Consider the following 23,775-nt stretch of genomic DNA (forward strand, 5'->3'; position numbering starts at 1 on the left):
TAATAGTTATGATATTAAACTCGCAACTTCTTTTCAGTTCGGTTCAGTTTGGTTCAGTTCAACTCCGATGCTTAATAGTAATGACAGTAATGGTATTAGTATGTGTAACTTAGTTTAGTAATTATTATTAAGTTGGGACTTGTTTAGTTATTATTATTATTATTATTATTATTATTATTACCTGAATTATGAACTGAACTGAACCGAACTAAACTAAACTAAGTGACGCATACTAATATGTAAATTCATAATTCATGACTCAGGTAATAATAATAATAATAATTGTAGTAATAATAAGAATACTACTAATAGTAATACTTAATAGTTAGAATCCTTAATATTATTTATAATAAAAAAAATTGTAATGCTTAATAGTAATGATATTAAACTCCCAACTTATTTTCGGTTCAGTTAAATTTGGTTCAGTTCAACTCCAATCAGTTTAGTTTAGTTCAGTTCAGTTCAGTTCAATTTTGTTCAATAAAATTCAAGTCTTGTTCTCTTTGGCAAAAAACAACTAAACTAAACTAAGCTAAACTGACCTGAACTAAACTTAACTGAACTGAACTGAACTAAACAAAACTAAACTAAGTTACACATACTAATATGTAAAGATTTTGTCATCACACAAATAATAACTCCTATTACAAGTAATAGTTCCTATTACAACTAACAGCTCTTATTTAATATGCCGCTTACACTTCCCTTCTTTCTACCTTAAATTTCTAAAGTTATACACCACAGCCAAAACACCCCTCCATCTTCCCCTGTTCCTCATTTGTTGATCAGCCTCTGCCCTAAATCCCCTGCCCTCCATTCTTCCATCCCTTCTCAGCTTCCAGGGCTTCAAAAACACTCATGGCACTCTTCTTCAAAATTACCAAAGATCTGAAAGAAGCAGGCGCTGCTGCAGAGAGTAAGCAAGAACGTGAGCTCTGCGCTCTTCTTGTCAATTCAATAATTGATGGCACCCCGTACATCTGGAAAACGTTTTATTCTGGCGAAGCTGCTGCCATACTCAGCAAAGAAACCTTCAGAATCTTGAAAGAAACCGTCAAAAAGTTCGAGGATGTTTTCCGCATACCTCCTTGTAAGTCGCCCCCTCAACCAACTGAAGCTAACGTTTCGAGTAAAAAAAGAAAAGAGAAAAACACAAAAAAATGCGAACACAGTTCTGTTCACGCCAGGCAAACAAACCAAACAGCAAAAAAAAGTAAACCATCCACAAAGAAAGGGAAAGAAAAAATGACTCAGGTTGAAACAAGTTGTGAAGATGATAAAGATGAATACTCACCCTTGCCATGGACTGGAATGTTTGTTGGCAATGGTTCAGTTGTGTCCGGAACCAAACGTTATGATATGTACTGTGAAGGAACGGACGGCTATTTCTACCTGCGTACAGTGTACCAAGTCGTTGAAGCCTATGGTAGCGGAGGAAGAACCAGTGGCTACCTTTCTTCTGATGACGAAACATATGATCCCGACAACTCTGAAGAGGAAGCCTATCATGCTGAAGACTTCGGTTCAACAGTTTGAGGTATATATGATTGACTCATTTCCAAAAAAAAGTGTTTATCTTAGTGTCAACCAACCTACTCATTCTGACTCTTTTATTTCTGCTATTGAGATGCTTATGTTGGAGTATTCGGTTTATAATTCTACTGATTTTGGCAAGTTTGCTCTCAGCTTGATTTCTAGGAATCATTTTGGACATACTGGATCAACTATCTGGTGAGTGACGTTTTCATCAATCTTACTTATGCTTTTGTTTGAGTTATTGCTTGAATCTTCAATCTTGCTTGGTGTTTAACTGTTGATTTATGCAATTTACCCTTCATCAATTTACCTTTCATTGTTTTTGGATATTATGTTAAGTCTGAGTTGAATAAAGTTGGGCAGATTGAAAACTTAGCTCCTTTTCCTTGAGTTTGTTATAAGAGAAAAGAATCTTTCATTGATGAGGCTAATCTCAAGGATGCAATTTAAGTTCTTGGAGTATATTGTTTAAAAGAAAGTTACTAATTTATGATAGAGTTTCCTTAACATAAGTAGTGACATTTTTTGTAAAACATATTACTAATACTAAAAAAAAAAATACATGGGCTTTTCTTGTCAGTTTTAGTGCAAAAACAAAGCTCGTGCCTGTTGGTTAAATTGCATCCTGCAGATTCTTATCGTGCCGTGTCGTGTTGTTGTTTGTAGATGAACATCCCACCCGCTCCTGTTGGTTGTTTGGTGAAAACAACCTTCTGACATTGTGGTGCACTTAAATTATAACCTGGATTTCTTCTTTCTGTTAGAATTGCGAGACATTCAGTGCTGGTAAAAGAAAGAGCTTAGTTATCAGTGTGGCATGTTCTTTTTTCATATAAATAATGCAACCTGGAAGTCTTAAGTGATGCCTTTAAAGAGGCTTGAACTTTTGAATTTGCTGTTTTGCTGAATGTTATATGTGAAGGGGAACTCCCCTTCCAATGGCATTAGTAGCATAGCTTTGTCTGATGACTTGTGCCAATCATACTTTTGCTGATTTGTTACATTGGTCCACTTTAAGGACTTGGTAGGAAGACTATATACTAATAATCTCCCTTTTTCCCTCTTTTTTTGCCATATCATATATGTATGATAGCAAAATCTGTCTGATATATTTCTTATTGAAACCCACCCCTTCAATTGACATTCATGCTCTTCATACATTGCTATGCAGCAAGAACTTCGGAGTCACTCCTCGTGTGCGCTAAAAATATAGTCTTCATCTCTCGCGTCTAGGATCCACATTCTTTTTCTTGCTAAATGTTATACATTGCTATGCAGCAAGATCCTAGCTAAGACTCAATTGAGGCAATATGTAGAAAGCTGTAATTGAAACCACTGATATCTCTGAAAACTTACTTCTCCTAAGCTCGCAATGACTGCATTTCGATCTCAAATATGCCAGCCGATCACCCATTAATGTTTATATTATTTACATGTGCATCTGTGAAGCCATGAACCCAGAACCATAGTTTCTAAGAACTAGAAAAACTAATTAGAGAAATAATTAGCACAAATTCATTACAATAGTGGTTAAGCCAGAGACAACCACGTCTATAGTCTATAGTGAAGAACAGTTAAACAACCTAGGAAACTTTACTTCAATTCATTACAATGGTGAGCCCCTGCTCTTTCTAAACACAAAAAAAAAAATGTACCTTTATTGTTTCCTTGGAATTACAGCCAGATAACACAGTACAAGAAAACATTAGAAGAAACCATGCATACTGGTTATTTGTTAGATATAGCTCTTATTATGTGTACTCTTTTTAGATTGATTTCATCAAATTTCATCATCCTTAGCATTTGCCTTCTTGTAGCTTGAAGACTGGCGACAACTGTTTTCGAAGAAAAAAGAATGAGGAGTCTTGCTTTTGCCCACACACATGCTCCTCCAACTCTAGAATTGCCAGCTCTTTTGCCTATTTTGAGAACTATGTTACTACATGTGTAGCTGTTAGATTATCATACAAATTTGTATAAAATCAGGTAGTGTATGCACTTTTTTGAGCAAGCTCAACTAACAGAGCAGCCTAATGTAGGAAGAAAACAAATTGACGAGCATTTCCAAAATGCAAAACCGCTTATGATATGCTAACATTCCAAACTTATCAACAATTACTTCTACATTTGCCTTTTTTTCCTTTAAAATCAGTCTTATAGTCTCAAAGTTATTATACGTTAGCGTGTATTAGATATCTACATAACCACATCGAAATTCCGCAAATTCTTCTATATCCGTAACACAACAAACATTCATCTACACTTTGTTTCATAGCCTGCAAAAAAAATTTGCTATTTTGAGGCACCTAACATTTTACTATTTTGAGGAATGATACAGTGCATAGAAAAACATGTAGATCTAACCAGCTTTAGTTCGAACACATATCCTCCGTGATTTGACCAACGCAATTCAAACAAAATCGTGTGCTTACCACCTATTTGAAATCAATTGCAAACAAATGGTGCCGTACTAATTACAGCCAAGAAATCACGAATAACAATTACACTGTTTTGGGGTGCCGCGCGCGTAGGCGCGCGGTGCAACAACTAGTCTTATGTGAAAAAAATGATACATCTCACTATTTTTCGTTATTTAAAAGACTTTTTTTTTGTTACTTTATTATTTACTTTATCACATATAGTGGGGTAAAGATCTAATACTTCATTCGTATTGTTTTAAATGAAATATTGGGTGAAATGACACTATTCATTGATCAATTTTGAATCCAATATATCGCCATTATATTAAGAAAAATATAGTCAAGTGGGATCTTGGCAGATTCGTCTCGACACACACTATTTAATTACAAATATATTAAAAGGTGTATTTAACAACGTCGATGCGCCACGTGGCACCCTCAATCTGCCACTAGAATTGTGCCATGTGTCTTAACCAACAATAAGCCAGGTGATCATTATTTTAAAAAATATATATGCTGAAACCTAGGCTTGAACCCTTGACCTCAAGTAAGGATTTTCAAAGATTTGCCATCTAATCCAACATCTTTTAGTGATTCATGTTTCCAAAAAAATATCGATATGTGTTGTAAATAGTAATGTGACAGTTAATGCCTACTATAGCCATAAAGTTTATTTTTCTTATTTGATTTCTTTTTTGCAGCCATGTATGCCCTTGATCCATCTCTCCTTTCGAAATTCACCATGATCATTATAGTCCCCTATTTCGTAACTAATGGGTAACTTTACAAATTATTCTTGATGCTAATAATCAAATCTTATTGTTGTTATTCGAGAATATGAATTAAGAGGTGAAGTTCAAAGGACCAAATGACCTATTAAAAAAAATAAAGCTACGTTAATTTAGCACTACACCAAGTGATATATATATGGGTGATCATTTTAAAATTGAATTATTAATAGATGAAAAATAGAAGTACCCGGGGCATAGCCCGGGCCTAAAAACTAGTAAATATATTAAAAGACATTCCTAAACAAGGAACTGTGCCACGTGGCGCTCTTCCTAGGGAGTTTTAGTTAATGTGATCCATGTACATTAAAAAAATTAAAAATTACATAGTACTGTATAAGTTTTTATCCCATGAACTTAAGTTAATTTACTAAAATTTTAACCACTAGACCAAGTTGTATTTATTGTTATCATTTTAAAGCATAATATTAATAAATGATTTTTTTTAATGATTAAAAAAGCGCATTGAGTTACATGAAAAAGCAAACATTTCATTTAAAATAGAACGGAAAAAGTATTATAATTCATCCTTTTCATTGCCTACTCATGACAACTGTAACTTTGTAATCAAATAGGAATTGCGAATACTTATTGGATTAAATAATAGGTATAAAGATGGATTGTTGGGTGAGGATGAATTTGAGTTTTGACTTCTTGTGGTGGCTAACCAATTGTTATATGTATTCGAGTTCACGTCCCTATAATAATTAGTATGCTCCCACACAACTTTTGTAAAATGCCACTTGCTTAGAATATCACCTCTGGGCGGCTTCGCTCGTCAGCAAGTACCGAGTCCTTTTATAGCCATCATGTGATTCATATGTCAAAGGTTCAAGAAATGCTACACACGCCCCTTTCGAATCTTAGTGCAATCTTGTCATCTCTGTTTTTTTAATTTCAGTTAGGATAATTGATGCTCCTAAGTTGATGAAGTTATGACGGAATAATGTAAATTGGATAAGTTCCATCCATGTACCTACTTAAGGGTCATTTGGTTTAAAATATGAAATGGAAAGGGAATGGATACAAATAGAGGAGGGAAATAGTAACAAAAATGGTTACCTTTATTGAGTGTTTGGTTCAAGCTAAGTAATGGAAATGAAGGGTAACCATTAACTTCAAGTAATGGATTTTGTTCTAAAAGATTGATAGATAGGGACTTAAGAGTTTTAATATAAATCTTAAAACGACTATAAGCCTTAAGTAATTAAGAGAGGAAAATTTAAGATAGAAATGAAAAGTGGAAGAGCAAAAAAAAAAGAAGGGTTTTTCTACGTTATGCCCTCATGTTTTTTCATTTTCTACATTATACCCCATCTTTCTGGAATTTCTACACTGTGCCTTGTGTTATCTATTTTTAATACAAAATGCCATTGCCGTTAAGTGGCTGTTATGTGGCCTGTTAGTGAAATTAATAATGATCAATTAATTGAATTAATTTGAGTAGCTATTTAAAAAAAACATGAGAGGGAAACTTTCCAACAAAAAAAACTAGGGCTTGACTCCCTTTTATTAACTTCTTTCCCCTTCCCCAAATCTTATCCTTCTTCCTTTTCTCTTTGAAGCTCCTCTCCATCATCAACAATATCAACTGCAAATTCTTCTTCAGTTGCGGCCTTGGAATGGGAATTTGTCACTCCCAAGTATAATTGCAGCCCCCCAAAAAATGCGAGATTGTACATCTCTGGATCTCAACGCCATCCTGGTAGGGCATATTTCAAGTGCGATTTTTACAATTTTTTTGTGTGGTTGCACAATGGACATATGATTAGAAGAGCAGATGCTGCAGATGTTTTTTGCTCTGGGATTTTGTTTTTGGGACAGAGTGCAAAGAAGAGGGAGTAAGGAAGTACAATGATCAAAATAGGAGAGAGAGATGAGGGGAATTTTATTTTCTTTTTTTTTTGTTCGAAAAAATTATAGAATTGACGGTAGGTGACACATTTAATGCCAAACCTAACGTCCGTCATTAATAAATCCTCATTAATGGCATTTTGTATTAAAAATAGATAACACAAGGGCACGGTATAGAAATTCCAGAAAGATGGGGTACAACGTAGAAAATAAAAAAACACGAGGGCATAACGTAGAAAAACCCAAAAAAGAAATACATACAAAAAGAAAAAAGTATTGCTAAAATGACCGAAAAGTAGATAATCAAAGCTAGCATCAATATTGCAAAGATTTGAAGCTCAAAAATCAGAAGAATGGATAGTAGACACAGAGAAAAATGAAAGATCAAGCTGATGTTGTAACTTACAAGATTCGAACGCGGATCAATTCCAAAAGCATGTTGAACTGACGACAAGGAAATAACCAAAATAACCACCAAAGCAAAGAATATTATGTCATAAGTATGCACATAAGTTTTTTGACATGTTATTAAATATCTTGAGCAGAGTAAAGCGAGATTATTCTTTTGGGGTGTGGAAGCGTCTAGGGGTGGCAATGATGCGAGTCAAGTTGGACTTGTTAGCATTTTTAGTCGAGTTTGAGTTGAGTCGGGCTCATTCAAACTGAGTTTCGACCGAACATTATATTGACCGAGTAGAGATTTGACCGAATAGATTTCGAGTAGCTTGCAAGTGTGTCGTGTTAAAAGCAACAATAAGATAGAAAAATGTTAAATTTAGATAATTTGTTATTGATAATTGAGTATTCGAGCTTCTCACGAGTTTTTGAATCGAGTATCGAGCTGCTCAACTCGACTCACCAACATTTGAGTTGAGTTTGAGCTCATTCGAGTTGAACTTTGACCGAACTTTGACCGAATCGATATAGATAGCTCGTGAACTATCTCGTCTCATTGCCACCCTACAATGCAGGTACTAGTCAAGACTCGGCGTAAATCTACCTTGTATATAAGGTTATTAACAAGTAACAAGTATAAATGAGATTAATTGCAATTGCGCATAATACTCACAAATCATAATATTGAACTATCATTTAAGTTGGGCCACCCTTTTTGTTTTATAATAATATATATTAGAAGTTGAAGACTTGAACAGAGTCCTAAAGTTGCATTTGTTTATATTAGAATCACCATTTCTGCATTTCACGCTTGCTTTAATATCTTGTAATTATCAACCCCATGTTGAATAAATAAAATATAAAATTACTAGAAGGAAAATTCTGTCATTCTTCATACCAATTTATTCACCTAACATTCTTAAAACATTGAACAACCGTGTCTTGTTCCCTTATAAGTATGGAGTATCATATTCATACCCTTCATCTTCTACACACATTAAGCTGAATAATTATTTTTGAGAGCTATTGATTCTACGAAAGTCAAATTACCATATTGTATTTGAAGAGAGAGCAGTGATATATATTTTTCATCAAGTGAAAAACATTCATATATCTAGAAGATGAAAGGAACAGTTGTGTTACGGAAGAAGAACAATTTGAGTGCATCAATTCTTGATGGTATACATGAGTTGCGAGGGAAGAAGGTGTCTTTTCGGCTAGTAAGTGCTGTCAATGCTGATCCAGGTAAGAGGTTTTTGTTGTTGTTGTTGTTGTTGAACAAATAGCCAAATTAATATCTACTACCATCTGTTTCTAAATAAGTGCAATTTTGTAACTTTCGTCCTTACCAACTATAATTTTGACTATTAAATATCTAATTATGTATTTGTTAAAGTTATTTAAAGTTAATATTATGAAAATATTCATTAAAATAAATCTAACATCATTTTATAGGATCATTTTTGTTTTAATATATTAGTATAAAAATACGGTTAAGGTAAGGAGTTGAGGACAGTAAATAGTGTATAAGTCAAAATTGCACTTAAAGAAAACAGATGAATTATTTGTGTTTAAAGGATTTCATTCAGAATATGTTGAGTTTGCTTTTTTTTTTTCCCTCTATAAATTTTAGAATTTCACTATTAAAAAGGTTAATTTGTTTCATATTACTTTTTGATACTAATGTTATGTTTAAGGATTATAGGAGTTATTTCCACGTGATTTAGGCTTATTTAATAAAGTAACCCTTTTATATAAATGGCATGACAATCTCATAATAAGGTGGTCTCATTCAAGAAACTGCTTAATAGGCAAATTCGTGAATATGAATTACCCTCTTTAATTCAAAGTAATGAACTCAAAAATAGATGATAATATATAGTCCCCAACTTAATATGAAAGACCTTTTTAACCAGAGGTCAACTAATTTAATTGATTAAAGTTTTAAGAAATGATGCTTAAAATCTAGAATTAAATCCCGTCTACATCAATTATCGTATCTCTAAAAAAAATGGAAGACCTCGTAGTCCATTTTGCTGGCATATAAGTCACCAACTGTTTGAATTGTGATATACTACTACTACTTACTACAATAACAAATCAAAAAGCGTAGATGGATGCACGTGTTGGATTGCGAGTACTAGTCTACTCGATCTAGATGCTTGAAAATTACTCCTAGACGCCAGCAATATGGGAACTGAGTATCTAAGGTTGACAAATTTCAGAAATTAATGATGAGTAGTAGTTTTCCTATTGCCTTAGCTTCAAATGAAAAAAAATTCAAAATTCCCATCATATTCATAATTCATTAGTCTTAGGTGTAAAGTATGTAAACGTATCGCCGTTCCACAACATAATGTGCATCATCCTGTAAAACCCAAGTAAAAGAAAGAAAACCATGAATCATCAAACTCACAATACCTAATCTACTTTCTTAGTGTTTTTTTCTCCTCAAAAATAATGATCGCCAAGGCATGCTATTTGATTATGATTTCGATAAATTAAGGATGTGTTTTATTCACACCTTAGAAAAATTAGATAAGTTTCAATGAATTGTTAGATCAGTGTAACATATGTCCTTAATCTCTCCGCAAACTGTGATACAGAAAAAATAAATTATGGTCGGTTTTCGCCTATTTTGACTCATTTCGGGAGAACAGCAAACTGAAAAAGCGAACTATATAGCGAATTATGTTACACTGCATTAAATAATTAACATTTATTAAGTATAGATATAAGCTAAGATAAGTTTATAGAAATGTAGTTCAAATAGGCAAATTGTATTAAAAATATAAAAATCCAAAAACTTTTTCCATAGTAACATCAGTTGTATTTTGAAAATATCAATTTTTTTTTTATTATTTTCAGAATATATATAAGTGAAGATTAATGGAAAACATAGGTTTAGGCAAGTATAACTAATTTGTAGCTTCTTATTAGGTTTATTGTTGTTGTGTCATTGTGTGTTTAACGACTTTTAGGCAAGTTAGGTTTGAAATCTCATATATTATAAATACTTGTGTTTTTTTTTGGTGCAATAAATATATTAGAGTGTTTATATGTACTACACATATAATAATAAAAAAAATTAGAAAAGTATTGGATAATATCAGATCTCATGACTTTAAATTAATATATTAACTAGTTATAAGGCCCGGGCTATGCCTAGGGTAAGAAAATTTTTATTTATTAATATTGTACTTTGATATGATAGCACTAAATACTACTTGGTCTAATGGTTACATGAACTTGAGGTCACGGGATCAAAACCTACTATGCAATTTCTAATTTTTTTAATTGTACATGAATTACATGATCTAAAACTCCCTAGGGAGAGCGCCATGTGGCACCTTTCCTGATTTACGCACGCCTTTTAATATATTAGTATAGATATCAGGTAATGTAAGATAGTAAATTTTAAGTCTATGCGCTTATATATGTTGGTTATTATTAGTAGCCCATTCAATCTTAATTCTCATGTTTGGGGTGTATTCCAAAACTAACTTTTCAGAGGGTATCAAAAATTCTAAATTTCAAGTCAATTAGAGCATTCCCAATGGTGATGGGTTTGATCACCAAATTTCCCTACTTATTCATGTTTTGATCATTTCATGAACAAATGTATCACCTCCACCCCACTCATGAACAAAAAAACCATCAAACTTTACTTTATCTCTCCTAATTTTCACTATCCCACCTCAACTTTCTCTCTCCTATTTCTCTTTCCTACTTCAATTAATAATATAATTTACATATTAAAAACAAAAATGAATCATCTTATGATTACTTAAAATTATAATAATTAAGTATCAAAAAATTATCATTATTGGGTTATTAGTATAAATTATAGAGAAAAATGATGTATAAATATTTTTAAAGCGAGAAAGGTGAGGAGGAGAAGTGTTTTTTTTTGTTCTGAAATATATCAATATGGGTATCATTTTATAGAGGGAAAAAAATATGAATTTTGGTATAATTTTTTTTTTGAAATAGGGATTTTCTGGGAAATTCCGTGAAAATTTCCACGAAATTTCCCAAAATTACACAACAGCAGCCACGTGGCAGCTTGCCACTGGCTGGCTGTGTGTAACAAAGCCACGTGGCAGCAGTCATGAGGTGATGAGTTTGTTCACCATGTGAACAATGACATGTTTTGTCATTTGGTGATGGGTTTTATGTCACCAATGGGATGCATGTTTTTTTTGTTTAACCCAAATTTTCTGATTTTGGTGATGGGTTTGATCACCATTGGGAGTGCTCTTATAGTAACTTTTAGTGGAAAACGTTGAGGTCATTTCTTTTCATGTCACTATTAAAAAATCAGTGTTTATTTAGATAGCACGAAAACGGTACGGGTGCGGATATGAGTACGAGTACAAGGACAAAGACAGAAAATGATAAAATCATTTTTTTGAAAACGGGTACGGCAAATAAATAAAATAAAGAAAAACCTGAAAAAAATTATTGTATTTTAATTAGTTAAAGTGTCAAATCTTCAAAGTAAATCTGGATAAATATTATTGTACTTTTTTAACATTATATTTTCCTTCTAATGAATAAGATAAGTTGGGATAAACAAAAAAAAAAAAAAAACTGAAGAAAAAATGTCTTTGAAGGCCACGTGCCAAAAGAAAAGGGGTATCAAAAATAAAATGGGTATAAAAAAGAAAAGAAGAAAAAATAAAGAAGGAAGGGTGTAAAATAGACCAGTTGGCAACAACTACAAGTAATTTTATTTTTAAATATCACATGATATTTCAAATTAAATGACAACAAGTGCTTTTTTTAATTTATATGTCTTTCCTCTCTCCTCTCTCCTCTCTCCTCTCTCAAACTCAATCACGAGTTCAACAATAGTTGCTTTTTCTCTCGCTGTTTTTCATATTTCTCTAATGGTGTTGACAACCTAACAGAGACAAAGAGGTGGTTTTCGAACTTTACAGTAGCTGAGTTGAGTGAGATGGAAGTTTTCCAAAAAAAAAACCCTAGATTTTACTTTTGCCCTTTCAAGTTCATAAAAGTAACTGGGGACATCTCTCTTTCAAATTCGTCCCCAACACGTACCCAGATTCATCTCAAACGTACCCAAACAAAATCCACATACCCGCCCGAATGGAGTCGTTTTGGGATGTATCCTAATTGTACCTGTCCCGTACCCGACCCCGGCATGAAACTCGGTGTCGGGACGCGTACTCGTGCTTCATAGGTTTTTACCATGTCTAATTAAGACTAATTGTAACTCATTAACCCCAATTTGATTAATTTGGCTAATTTATAGTAAAATCAGTTATAACTTATATGTAGAGGAATAAGTCTTTTACTTATTCCAAAATCTAAGAAAGTCCTTCCAAGAAGTAAGCACAAAAAGTTGAAAATAGAAATTTTGGCAATACATTAAGTCCATCTCCAAGTGGAAAATTTCTGAATGGGCTGCTAATCCACCTATATAATTTTTGGAAGCTGTTGTGATTTCGAAACAAATGGTAACTAATTTGTGCAATCAACAATAATCACCAAAAAACAAGAAATTGAAGCAACAACCAAATAATGAAAAAAGAGAGAAAACAAGAAAGAACACACCGAAATTAACATGGAAAACCCGATACAACACTCCCACAAACTCACTCTATCTCCTAAAACCCTAGAAACGATGAGATTCAAAGTTTGAACAATGAGGTTGCGTGCTACAGTCTCTAAACCCAAAAAATAGAGTATTTATATTCTTAAGACTAAAAGCAATCGAATGGTCACGATTAAAACATAAGCCGCAAAAACACGTGCAGATCTAGGCTGCCAGGGAGGCCTAAAGAATCGCTCGCTCGAGCCCAAGTACCGCCCACCCGGGACCTAGCCCACTGTAAGTTCCTGCCTCGAGGGCAGACGCAAAGCAACACGGGTGCCCGCCCGAGCCATAAGGTAGCTCGCCCGAGGAACGAGCCTCCCCAACAAACTGCCTTCCGGCTCAAAGAGTGTCGCCCGCCCGGGCTTCTGGAGCCAACAGTTTCCTTGTGCGTCTTCTTCACTCGAGCTCGTGCCTTGGCCTCCTTGCTTCAAGCATCTCCACAAAGCCCAACAGGATCAATTATGCACCTATAGATATAGTCATAACTCATATATATGATGATTAAATATATACTAAGTGCTGCATTTTTGCTCACTTCCTTTTACATCAGTATTATAAGTATATACTAATGCTGCACTTATTCTCACTTCCATTTACTTTTGATGCATTAAGATCCCTCGGCAATATTATTAATATACTTAAGGTTTAGAATATTTTTTTGGGCCTCCTTTCGAGAAATCTGTGGTAAGGAGAATTTCATCTGGGCTGCCCTCGTATAGGGTCATTCACCCACATCCCACAGGCCCAACAAGGCCCAACCCCTCCTCCCCCAACAATATCAATTTTTTTTGCTTCCACCAAGACTAGAACCTTGGTCTCCTATGTGAGAGATAGGAAACCACACCATTGGATCTAAGGGTCCTTGGTCTTAAGGTTTGGAATATGATCTAATGCATATAACTAATGTATATATGCTTGTATAGTTGTATTCTTGTATATATGTATATACGTTGTAATTATATGTGTTTGCACGAATGTGTGCGCATGTACGTACTGCTACATGAGGAGCTTATAGACTAGACAATTGTAACTTGTAAGCATAACCTTCATTATAATATTTCACAATACATGCATCATATTCTACTTTTGAATATTTCACAATACATGCACCATTTTCTCTTTTGGATGTTTTACAATACATCCAACATCCCCTTTTAAACATAATCACATGGGTTTGAAATAATAACAACCCTCTCACTCCTCACCCTTGGTTTGTGTGTCATATAGAAATAATGCATGTATATAAAAAAGGAAGTACTAATATAGCTCTATGCTTAACTCTCCTATACAATTGATTATGTATGTAACATGAAATTGCTATGTTTTTCAGCCAACAACTTGAAAGGGAAACTTGGAAAACCTTCATATCTGGAAGAACGGCTTACAAAACCAATAGGCTTGGCAGTTGACGAGTCTGCATACACTGTGACATTTGATTGGGATGAGGAAATCGATATTCCTGGTGCACTAATCGTAAAAAACGAGCACCATAGCGAATTTTTCCTTAAAAACTTAACATTAGAAGACGTCCCTCATCACGGAAAACTTCACTTTGTTTGCAATTCCTGGGTTTATCCAACACATCAATACGAGAAAGATCGCATATTCTTCACTAATAAGGTCATTATTTCAATTTGCAAGATACAAATGCAAGAAAAAGAAAATATATATACTTCTTTCATTCTGAAATAATTAAGTTATATATTCTTTTTTTTGTGTGAGAGCTTTTTGAGAAAAATGTTTCACTTATTTCAGAACGCGAGAAGTATTTTTTTTGAACTTTGAGGTTGATCATTAAACTGTTCTATAAAAAACGAATGTTTGCTGCATTTGTAGGCATATCTACCTCATCAAACCCCTGCATCACTAAACAACTACCGAAAAGAAGAACTAGAGATTTTAAGAGGAAAAGGGAAAGAAAATGTAATGCTAAAGGAATGGGATCGTGTTTACGACTATGCGTACTATAATGATCTAGGAGATCCTGATAAAGGTCCAGAATCAGCGCGTCCAATCTATGGAGGGTCTAGTGAATATCCTTACCCTCGTAGAGGTCGAACAAGCCGTGCACCAACAAGGACAGGTTACATCATTTCACCTTTACTCATCATTCCACTTTGGATTCTGCACTATTCACACACCTTACTTTGACGGTGTTTTTTATAACAATTGCATTCGTCTAAATTTTTTTCATATATTCTGCAGACCCTTCAGCTGAGAGCAGGCTATCAATCATCAAGGGATTAAGCATCTATGTTCCAAGAGACGAACAATTTGCGCAAATATGTAGGTGCACCCATGTCCATGTAGCTCTTCATGCACCTGGAATTAAACTACGTCGTTTTGGTGTGTGTAGGCTTTCAAATACTACTTTTTTTTTAAAAAAAAAAAAAACAAGTGTATCTCCACAAATCCTCCACAATTCTCGCTAGTTGCATATCTTGCAGTTATATGCAAGTTTTGTTTGGTATGGCTAATTTCCTTTCTTTTATATAAAAAAGGGCTTTTTTTTATGGAAGAAAAAATGATTCGTTATATTAAGTCAAAAATATTAGAATATGATTCTTTTTGATCAATTAGGTTTTTTTCCCTTTTGAAAACTGATATTTTTTTCTATAATGATATATGTTCTTTTTTATAAAATGAGATAATTTTAACCACGTGTTTTTTTTATCTAGAAATTTGTCCTTTTAATGTAATTAGATATGTTCTTTTACAGATATTTTAATTTTCATTATGGGTTATGTTCTTTTTAAATGAGATATCTGATTTACGTGTTCTTTTTACCTAAACAATATGTTCTTTTGATGTAATTAGATATGTTCTTTTATATTTTTTTTATCTTTTATGACCTATGTTGTTTTTATAAAATGAGATTTTTTATCAAGAGAAATGAGATTATTTTAAACAATATGTTCTTTTTACCTAGAAAATATATGTGTTTTTCATGCACGTAATTAGGTATGTTCTTTTACTATTTTTTTGCAATATGAGCTATGTTATTTTTAAATGAGCTAGTTCTAAAGTATATGTTCTTTTTGCCTATATAGTATGTTCTTTTGATGAAATTGAGTATGTTCTTTCACATCTTTTGTCCATTATCATCTTGTTCTTTGTCTTATGGAATGAAATAATTTTAAAATATGTATTTTTTCACTTATATAATATGTTCCTTTAATTTAGTTATTGTTCTTTTTCTTTCATCATATGCTTATTTTACAAGTGGAAAAGTTAGGTTTTTTGCTTCATGTTTTGAGATATTTTGGAAAGAGAAAATAAATATACCAAATGTAACAATCAAATAAAGTCAAAGTAGGTGGTAAAGGAAACTTATAAATTATAATCTCTTGTTTTTGGGGAAAAAAAATATAAGGAAACCTATGAGATTTTTTGGAGTTTACAATTTTTCTTTTAATTAATTAATTTCCTATAGTTCAAATTTGCGATAGTTAAAGTGATGTGTTTTGGAGTAAGACCACGTAGAGGAAGGTGGTCTCTGGTCCACCATCCAAGCTTTGAACAATTTGGGCACCTTAAGATGGCTGATTTCCTGGGTGATTCAGTGAAGTCATTATCACAAACCTTTGTTGGTCTGGTGGGAGCAGTGATTGACAAAACACCAAAAGAGTTCGATAACTTTCAAGACGTGCTGAACATGTTTGAAGGAGGAATCAAGCTGCCTGAGAGTCCATTAGTAAATCATATAAGGGAAAATATCCCCTCAGCATTCCTAAAAGCAATCTTTCGAAGTGACGGTGCACAACTTCTGAAATATCCATTGCCTGATATAATTAGAGGTACAAATGATTCTTAGATCATACATGTTATACATACTCCGTAAATAATAGTGCATATCACACTGGCATTTTACATAGTTTGGCCAAGATTATTGGTCTTTGGGGGATTCCACGGAAAAATTGGGGGTTGTTTGGGAAGACTATCATACAAAAATGTCAATGTGATATGCATGATTTATACAATTTTTCTCTAGTTGATGTCCTGACTCCTGAACTTGCTGATTCTGTAGAGGATAAGTCAGCTTGGAGGACTGATGAAGAATTTGCAAGGGAGATGGTGGCTGGAATACATCCTCTTGCCATTCGTCGTTTAGAGGTAATAATATAAATCCATGTTCATTTCTCCATCATACTAGCCTGAAGATTAAAAGTTCACTATATCTTATTGAAAATGAGAGCTTCTTTGTTGCTCATTGAAAGCTACAAAAGACAGCAATCCACTCAGATTGTCTAGTTTAAATTTCACTCTTGAACATTATGCCTACCTATAGTGTTATTAGTTCCATCATTTTTAAGCAAGATTTCCCTCTGAAATGCAGGAGTTTCCTCCTGTTAGTAAGCTTGATCCTATAGCATATGGAAACCAGAAAAGCTCAATCACCAAGGAAAGTATAGAAGAAAAACTAGATGGGTTGACTGTAGATGAGGTATCATACTTAACACCAGTTTCCATCATATTGCACCAAGTCACATATTCGTCATTATATAATTAACATCTCTATGTTTTTTCCCACGACATAGGCAATCGAGAGCAATAGGCTATTCATATTAGATCATCATGATACAATGATGCCATTTCTAAGGAAAATCAACTCGAGCACTCCTTCGAAGGTTTATGCCACCAGGACAATCCTCTTCCTAAAAGATGATGAAACTTTGAAGCCATTAGCAATTGAGTTAAGCCTACCACATCCAGACGGGGATCAGTTTGGTGCTATAAGTGAAGTATACTTACCAGCCAATGACGGAGTTGAAGGCTCGCTTTGGCAGTTAGCTAAAGCTTATGTGGCTGTAACTGACTCGGGTTACCATCAACTTATCAGTCACTGGTACTAAATCTACATGTTATTGCTTTATTTAGCTGTTAGTATAATAGTCATGTTTCAAGTTCTGACTTTTGGTAAGGGCAATTTTCTGAACATTTTGACAGGTTACACACACATGCAGTCATAGAACCATTCGTAATTGCAACACATAGACAGTTGAGTGTGGTTCACCCAGTGTATAAACTTTTGCATCCTCACTTCCGTGATACAATGAATATAAATTCCATAGCTCGACAGATTGCTCTTAATGTTAATGGGTTGTTTGAAGAAGCTGTCTTTCCTAGAAGCTATGCTGTAGAGTGGACCTCTAAACTGTACAAAGACTGGGTTTTCACTGACCAAGCGCTTCCAAGAGACCTTGTCCAGAGGTACGTTACCTTGATTCTACGACCAAATTATTTTCTGAAAAGATGTTGAGGAGACGAACCCTATTGGACCAGCATGATGTCTCGTAGGTCAACCAATCCAGCTTAGTAGGCGAGGTTGACAGGTTCCTTGAGAGTGGATGCCACCTCAAAGAGCCTACAATAGGGTTTGATCTCATGAACTCAAAGTCATAATGAACATCATTTACCACTAAACCAAATATTACTTGATAATGTACAATACTACAACCAAATATACTCTATACAGGTTAAAAACACTGATATCTCAATGCGAACTTCCTGAAAAACCTGTGAAAAAACAAAGGCACCCAAAACACTTAAGTTGTCAAGTGGATGTTATTCAATGTCTGTACTGTAATTATCCTCAACTGAAATCAATGTTGTCTTGTAACGTATTTTCAGAGGAATGGCAGTGAAGGACTCAGAAAGCCTCCACGGATATAAGCTACTCATCAAGGACTACCCGTATGCTGTTGATGGGCTAGATATATGGTCTGCAATCGAGACTTGGGTCAAAGAATATTGCTCATTTTACTACGATTCTGATGACATGGTTGCTACTGACCCTGAATTAAAATCCTGGTGGAAGGAAATCAGAGAAGTAGGCCATGGTGACATGAAGGAAGAAAAGTGGTGGTCAGAAATGAATACTGTAGAAGAACTAACAGAAACTTGTACAACTATTATATGGGTAGCTTCTGCACTCCATGCAGCACTCAATTTCGGACAGTATCCTTATGCAGGCTATGTACCTAACCGGCCAACTATAAGCCGTCAGTTCATGCCAAAGCCAAATACTCCAGAATATGAAGAGCTTAAAAAAGATCCAGACCTTGTTTTCTTGAAGACAATATCAAGTCAACTTCAAGCATTGGTGGGTGTTTCTTTGATAGAGCTTCTATCTAGGCATTCTTCTGATGAAGTTTATCTCGGACAAAGAGACGATATCCCTGAATGGACTTCAGATCCTACACCATTGGATGCATTCAAGAATTTTGGATCCAAGTTGGTTGAGATTGAAGAGAAAATTGTTGAAAGAAACAACGATGGAAACTTGAAAAATCGGGTAGGTCCAGCTAAGTTGGCTTACACTCTACTTTATCCTTCAAGTGGGGTGGGAATAACTGGTAGGGGAATACCTAATAGTATCTCAACCTGAAAGTGTGAACCTTACTATGTTTATTTATGATTCTTTTACCTATTTTTTCAAAATTCATGCCTGAAATAGCTAGACATTGTCATCCTATAATGATTATGATGCAGGTTATTTATTTGTAATATCTAGAATTTTATGTAATTGTGAAGCAGCTAATAAATTATACTAATAAATTTGCATCATGCCTTTGCTATATTTGATCAATCAAATGTTCACAGAAGTTCTATATGGTGTCTATTTTTTTTCCTGTTTATGCTGTTTAGATGGGGAAGCAAGAAGCAAGAAGCAAGAAACTACTAGTACTACAGATCAGATCTTTTCTATAGTTGTAACATTTCAATCATGTGAAGGTTTCGAAGAAATAATTTGCGGGTGGTTTATTGATGTGCATGAAGGAATATGTCCTTCGACATCTCGACAATTACTAAGTATTAATAGGAATTATATTATGAAGATAATAAAGTTAATTATTTTAGTAATTGTATTTTCTTGCTAGAGAATAAATATGATTAATATGACAATATTAATTGGGCCTATACCTAAAATATATTAATCCTATAAGGTCACACATTATAGCAAAAGTTGGACAAAGCAATTCAAATTCATTTAGGATTAGGGTTAGGCCGGTCCTAAGGGAAATAGGAGGGGAATTAGTTTTCCTAACTAACCTATATATGACTCTTCTATTATATATAGGATATAATATTAGGGTTTATGTGATCAATTCTTTTAATCAGTTTCTTTTCACAAGAGAGAGAAAGTGAAACCCTAAACTATTCCCTCTAACCAGCGCTTATACCACCTAAAAGCAAGAGATTTCTTCTCTTTCGTTCTAGCAAACGTTGTTGTTAAATTGGAGCTTGTGGACTGATTAGATGAGCAATACTTTGGGCTCTCGAATCTTGAAAGCTTGTATATATATATATATATATATATAACATGGAAATCACGCTACAAAGGTTTGATATTTAATCCTATTGAATGATTCATGTGTTTGATTATGTTTGCAATCCAATGATAGATGTTAGGAAATTGTTTCCTGAAATTCCGCTATATGCATCTATAAGTTCCTAAAGTATATCAGTTTTGCCTAATTCATAATATTCATATGATCATGTTATTGTATGTAAGGTTATTATTTTTATTCAATTAAAGGAGGATTTATTTATGCCTTGAATTTGCATAATTAATGTTTGATATTAATTGATTGGAAATTATAAATAATTGATTTATTTATGATTTATGCTCAAATTATTTCACAAAGTTCTGGATGAAATAAATTGTTTAAATCACTCCAAAAATTTTCGGATTTTTATAAATATATTTGTTAGAATTAAATTATTTATGTTTAATTTGATTAATCATTAAAATAATTTGTTAACAATTAAAAGATTTGATTTTTTACTTGCTAAAAAAATCTAATATTTATCACCCACATAGATCTAGAATAATATGATGGCTGAAGATAATTTGATTATCCCCCCCCCCCCCACACTAATTTTAGGATTTTTATCATATTATTTGTGAATTTTTGTTAAATTTTATGTTTAATTTGATTATTCATAAATTTAAAGGATAACCATTAAAATAATTGATTTAATTTATTATGATAATTCAATAGATCACCCTGAAAATCAATTTCGAATTTTTCAAATTTTAATTTTTAATTTTCTGGATTTTTGGAATTAATTTGAATTTTTCCCTAATTTTGAATTCTTGTTAGATTTAATGTTTATTAGATATTATTCATTCAAATCTAATCTCAACAAACATAAAAATTTGTTTAAGATTTGTTGATTGATTCAATAGTTCCGCCACAAATTTTCGGATTTTTTTAACCTAATTAAATCCCAAATCTTTAGATAAATTGTTAGTTAAAGTTTAAATGAAAATTTTGTAAATTGTTACAAAATTCAAAGAATTTTCCCACCATGGCTGGGTGATCCCACCTGTATCGACAGAGCCACAGTGAGGTCGACAGTAGGTCAACATCAACAGGGGAAGTACTCGGGCGGCACTGGCGGTAGCCACGCGTGTGGTGCACTTTCGAAGTGCGGACCGTGTGCTGCCGGTGCTAGGGTGTTCTCTCGGCGTCGACTAATGGCAAGAGACTGAAGGTTGTGGCCGGTCGTGCGTGACTTGATGGGTTATGGCCGGTGGCTTTGCTTTTTGGATGTTGGTCTTGTGGTGACTCGGTGGTAGCATGGATTGTTGGTGGTTTATTTTCTAGCGAGGATTTTGCGTGAAGTTTAAAGGGTTGGTGTGGTTTGGGTGTTGTTGGTCAACGATCAACAAGTCAACGTTTAAAAAATATTGATTTTAAGGAAAATCTAATTTTCCAAACTTGAGCATAAATCCAAAAGTTTCCTAGTTTGCAAATTTGTGAATAATTTTGATTATTGTCATGTTTAAGTAAGTAATCGAATTAAAATAATAAAGTTTCCTAAATAATTTCTAGCCTAAATTTGTTAAGTTTTATAATTATTACGGAAATATTTTATTTGCTTATTAATTGCTAGTAAGTAAATAGTTTGTGATTATTTTAATTTTATATTATAAATGCGTGGATGTTTTCCCCTCAAAAAAATAAAAACTAAATGCGTGGATGTTTAATATAATATGTATGACATTATGTTTTGCATGATATGACGAGTATGGCCTAAATTAGGATAGTAAATACGATCTGCGAATCGTTTGTATTTTTGTACCTTTAAATTTCCAGTATTTATTTAATTCAACTTATGTAATCAAGCATGGAGATCCAAGGAGTTTCAAGGATGGTGATCCATAGAGATTCAAGGGAAGATTCATGAAGATTAGTTATTTTCCTAAATTTAGGGACCATACTAGATCATTTTAAATGCTTGCTTCTAAGTTTTTTTGTGGTTAATTGATTCATGTGTTCACTATTGATTGACCATATTAGTAAACTTAGGTCCCCAAAAGTAATATTGTGCTTAATTTCTTTTCCAAACACCACCTATAAAATCTTAGATCATGAGTAATAGGTTCTGCTAAAGCAGGGTGTTGCTCATATTTCTAGGGATAATAGAGTATGTTCTGAAACTTACATGTTAATGTTTGGTTTAACTCAACAACATCATCAAAAGACAAAGTTCTGGATTTTGAAGCTAAGAGATAGAAGTACAAGGAGTTGTTAACCTGTCTTCGAATAATTGTAATTAGTAAAGTGTTTGCTTACCTCAACTACTATAGGGCCAAAGTCCGTTTGATCACAGTACGTGATTGGTTGAATTTCGGGAAGGTATATGTAATTTTTAGAACTATTAACTACAGTACATGATTGAATTATAATATTATGTGTTTTATTCCTTGGTTGTTTTGCAAAGTTTATATGAATAAAAGTTTGAAGGCCTTCACCATGGAGGAATTAAATGAAGTTCGGGATAACTTGGCGACTTACCTTTGTGACGATTGCTTATGATATACATTTTGGGAGGATTTTGCGATATAATTAGCTAGATCTAGTTGTATTTTCCTTTGTTATATAACTTTTAGCTAATTAATATGTTGGTATATTATCAATTCTATGTACACTTTATATATTATTAAAAAGTTAATTACATTGAAGTCCTTGTGATATCATTATTGCATTTCGGTTTTTTTTTGGAAGGGAGGTGTTGGACTGGGTGAGGCTGCCACGGTGGGTGCAGTAGTGTTGGGGTGCTGGGTTGGGCTAGGGGGCAGGGGTGCTTCTGGGGGTTAGCTGGGGGTGGGGTGGGGGCGGCATGGGCTGGTCTGGGGTGCTTCTGCCACCACGGGGGTGCTGAGGCTGGCAGAAGGGGTGCGAGGGTGCTGGCTGCAAAGAGTTTTTTTTTAAAAAAAAAATCCATTGTAAAAAAGGCCATGGTTTTGGGCATAAACCGCAGCCCTTCCATATTTGAAGGGCTGCAGTTTATGCACAAACCGCAACCCTTTTCACAATGAAGGGTTGCGGTTTTTTATTCAATTGCAGCCCTTCTACAATTGAAGGGCTGCGATTTTTGCCCAAAACAGCAGCCCTTCGACTGCAGTTTGAGTACAAAACTGCAGCTCTTCATTGTGAAGGGCTGCGATCTAAAACCGTTAACCCTTCTTTATTGCTGAAGGGCTGCTACAAAAGGGTTGATTGCCAAAAACGCAACCCTTTAGGCTGTTTTGACCGCGGCCTTTGCGTTTTTTTCCACTAGTGTCAGCTCCCCTATACATCTCAAAACGTGATCCCATGATCTCTCTGCCTTGCCTCAGCTCCTCTACATATTTCAAAAGGTTATCCCCTACCGCTCCTTTGTCACCCTCGATATCTCGACAAACACTTGAACTAACCCCTCTTGCTCCCTCACCCCTCACACTGAAAAACTGAACCCATTTCCTACTTGTTGCAGTTTAATATGGAAGCCAAGTTTATGTAGTACAAATTATGAAAACCCACATTATTTAGTACATTAATAAAAAAAAAAAACCTTTTTAGTCCAATGTTGATCACCTGAGATGTATCATCTTCTTCCAATACTCCTCGATCTGTTCTTGTTCTTCAATTTGGGTTTGTTTGTTCATACAAAATAATACAATTTCAGACTAATCGAGAGAACATAAAAGATCAATGCAACTGCAAAAAGTAAAAGAGATTATGGAAAACAAACTTTGATTTGTCTAGGCCTAATGTCCAATGTCAGAGGGACAGACTAGGGATGACAATGGGTCCAAGACCCTACTCAGACCCACCCAGAACCTACCCTAAAATTAGGGTATGGGTCTTAATTTTTTGGACCC

At 34.0% G+C, this 23,775-nt stretch overlaps 1 protein-coding gene and 1 long non-coding RNA gene across 2 annotated transcripts; both read left to right on the top strand.

The window, feature by feature from the left end:
• Positions 1-698: 698 nt before the first annotated feature.
• Positions 699-3,660, top strand: LOC104904832 (uncharacterized). Its single transcript, XR_791665.4, has 3 exons — positions 699-1,537; positions 1,687-1,731; positions 3,354-3,660. It is a non-coding gene; the product is annotated as an uncharacterized LOC104904832 (long non-coding RNA).
• A 4,114-nt stretch (positions 3,661-7,774) lies between these two features.
• Positions 7,775-19,184, top strand: LOC104890834 (probable linoleate 9S-lipoxygenase 5). Its single transcript, XM_010676442.4, has 10 exons — positions 7,775-8,239; positions 13,948-14,237; positions 14,454-14,700; positions 14,823-14,884; positions 16,135-16,414; positions 16,645-16,730; positions 16,954-17,061; positions 17,156-17,463; positions 17,565-17,828; positions 18,249-19,184. The coding sequence occupies exons 1-10, from the start codon at positions 8,116-8,118 to the stop codon at positions 19,003-19,005; spliced, it is 2,526 nt and encodes an 841-aa protein (XP_010674744.1). The 5' UTR covers positions 7,775-8,115; the 3' UTR covers positions 19,006-19,184.
• Positions 19,185-23,775: the final 4,591 nt, after the last annotated feature.

Source organism: Beta vulgaris, chromosome 4 (genome assembly GCF_026745355.1).
Source record: "Beta vulgaris subsp. vulgaris cultivar EL10 chromosome 4, EL10.2, whole genome shotgun sequence".
Classification (NCBI taxonomy): domain Eukaryota; kingdom Viridiplantae; phylum Streptophyta; class Magnoliopsida; order Caryophyllales; family Amaranthaceae; genus Beta; species Beta vulgaris.

Excerpts from the sequence above, each read along its gene's own strand:
- LOC104890834 (XM_010676442.4), top strand. The coding sequence starts at position 8,116 with ATGAAAGGAACAGTTGTGTTACGGAAGAAGAACAATTTGAGTGCATCA. Across the intron at positions 17,464-17,564 it reads CATCAACTTATCAGTCACTG|GTTACACACACATGCAGTCA; the intron begins GTACTAAATCTA and ends ACATTTTGACAG. Across the intron at positions 17,829-18,248 it reads CCAAGAGACCTTGTCCAGAG|AGGAATGGCAGTGAAGGACT; the intron begins GTACGTTACCTT and ends ACGTATTTTCAG.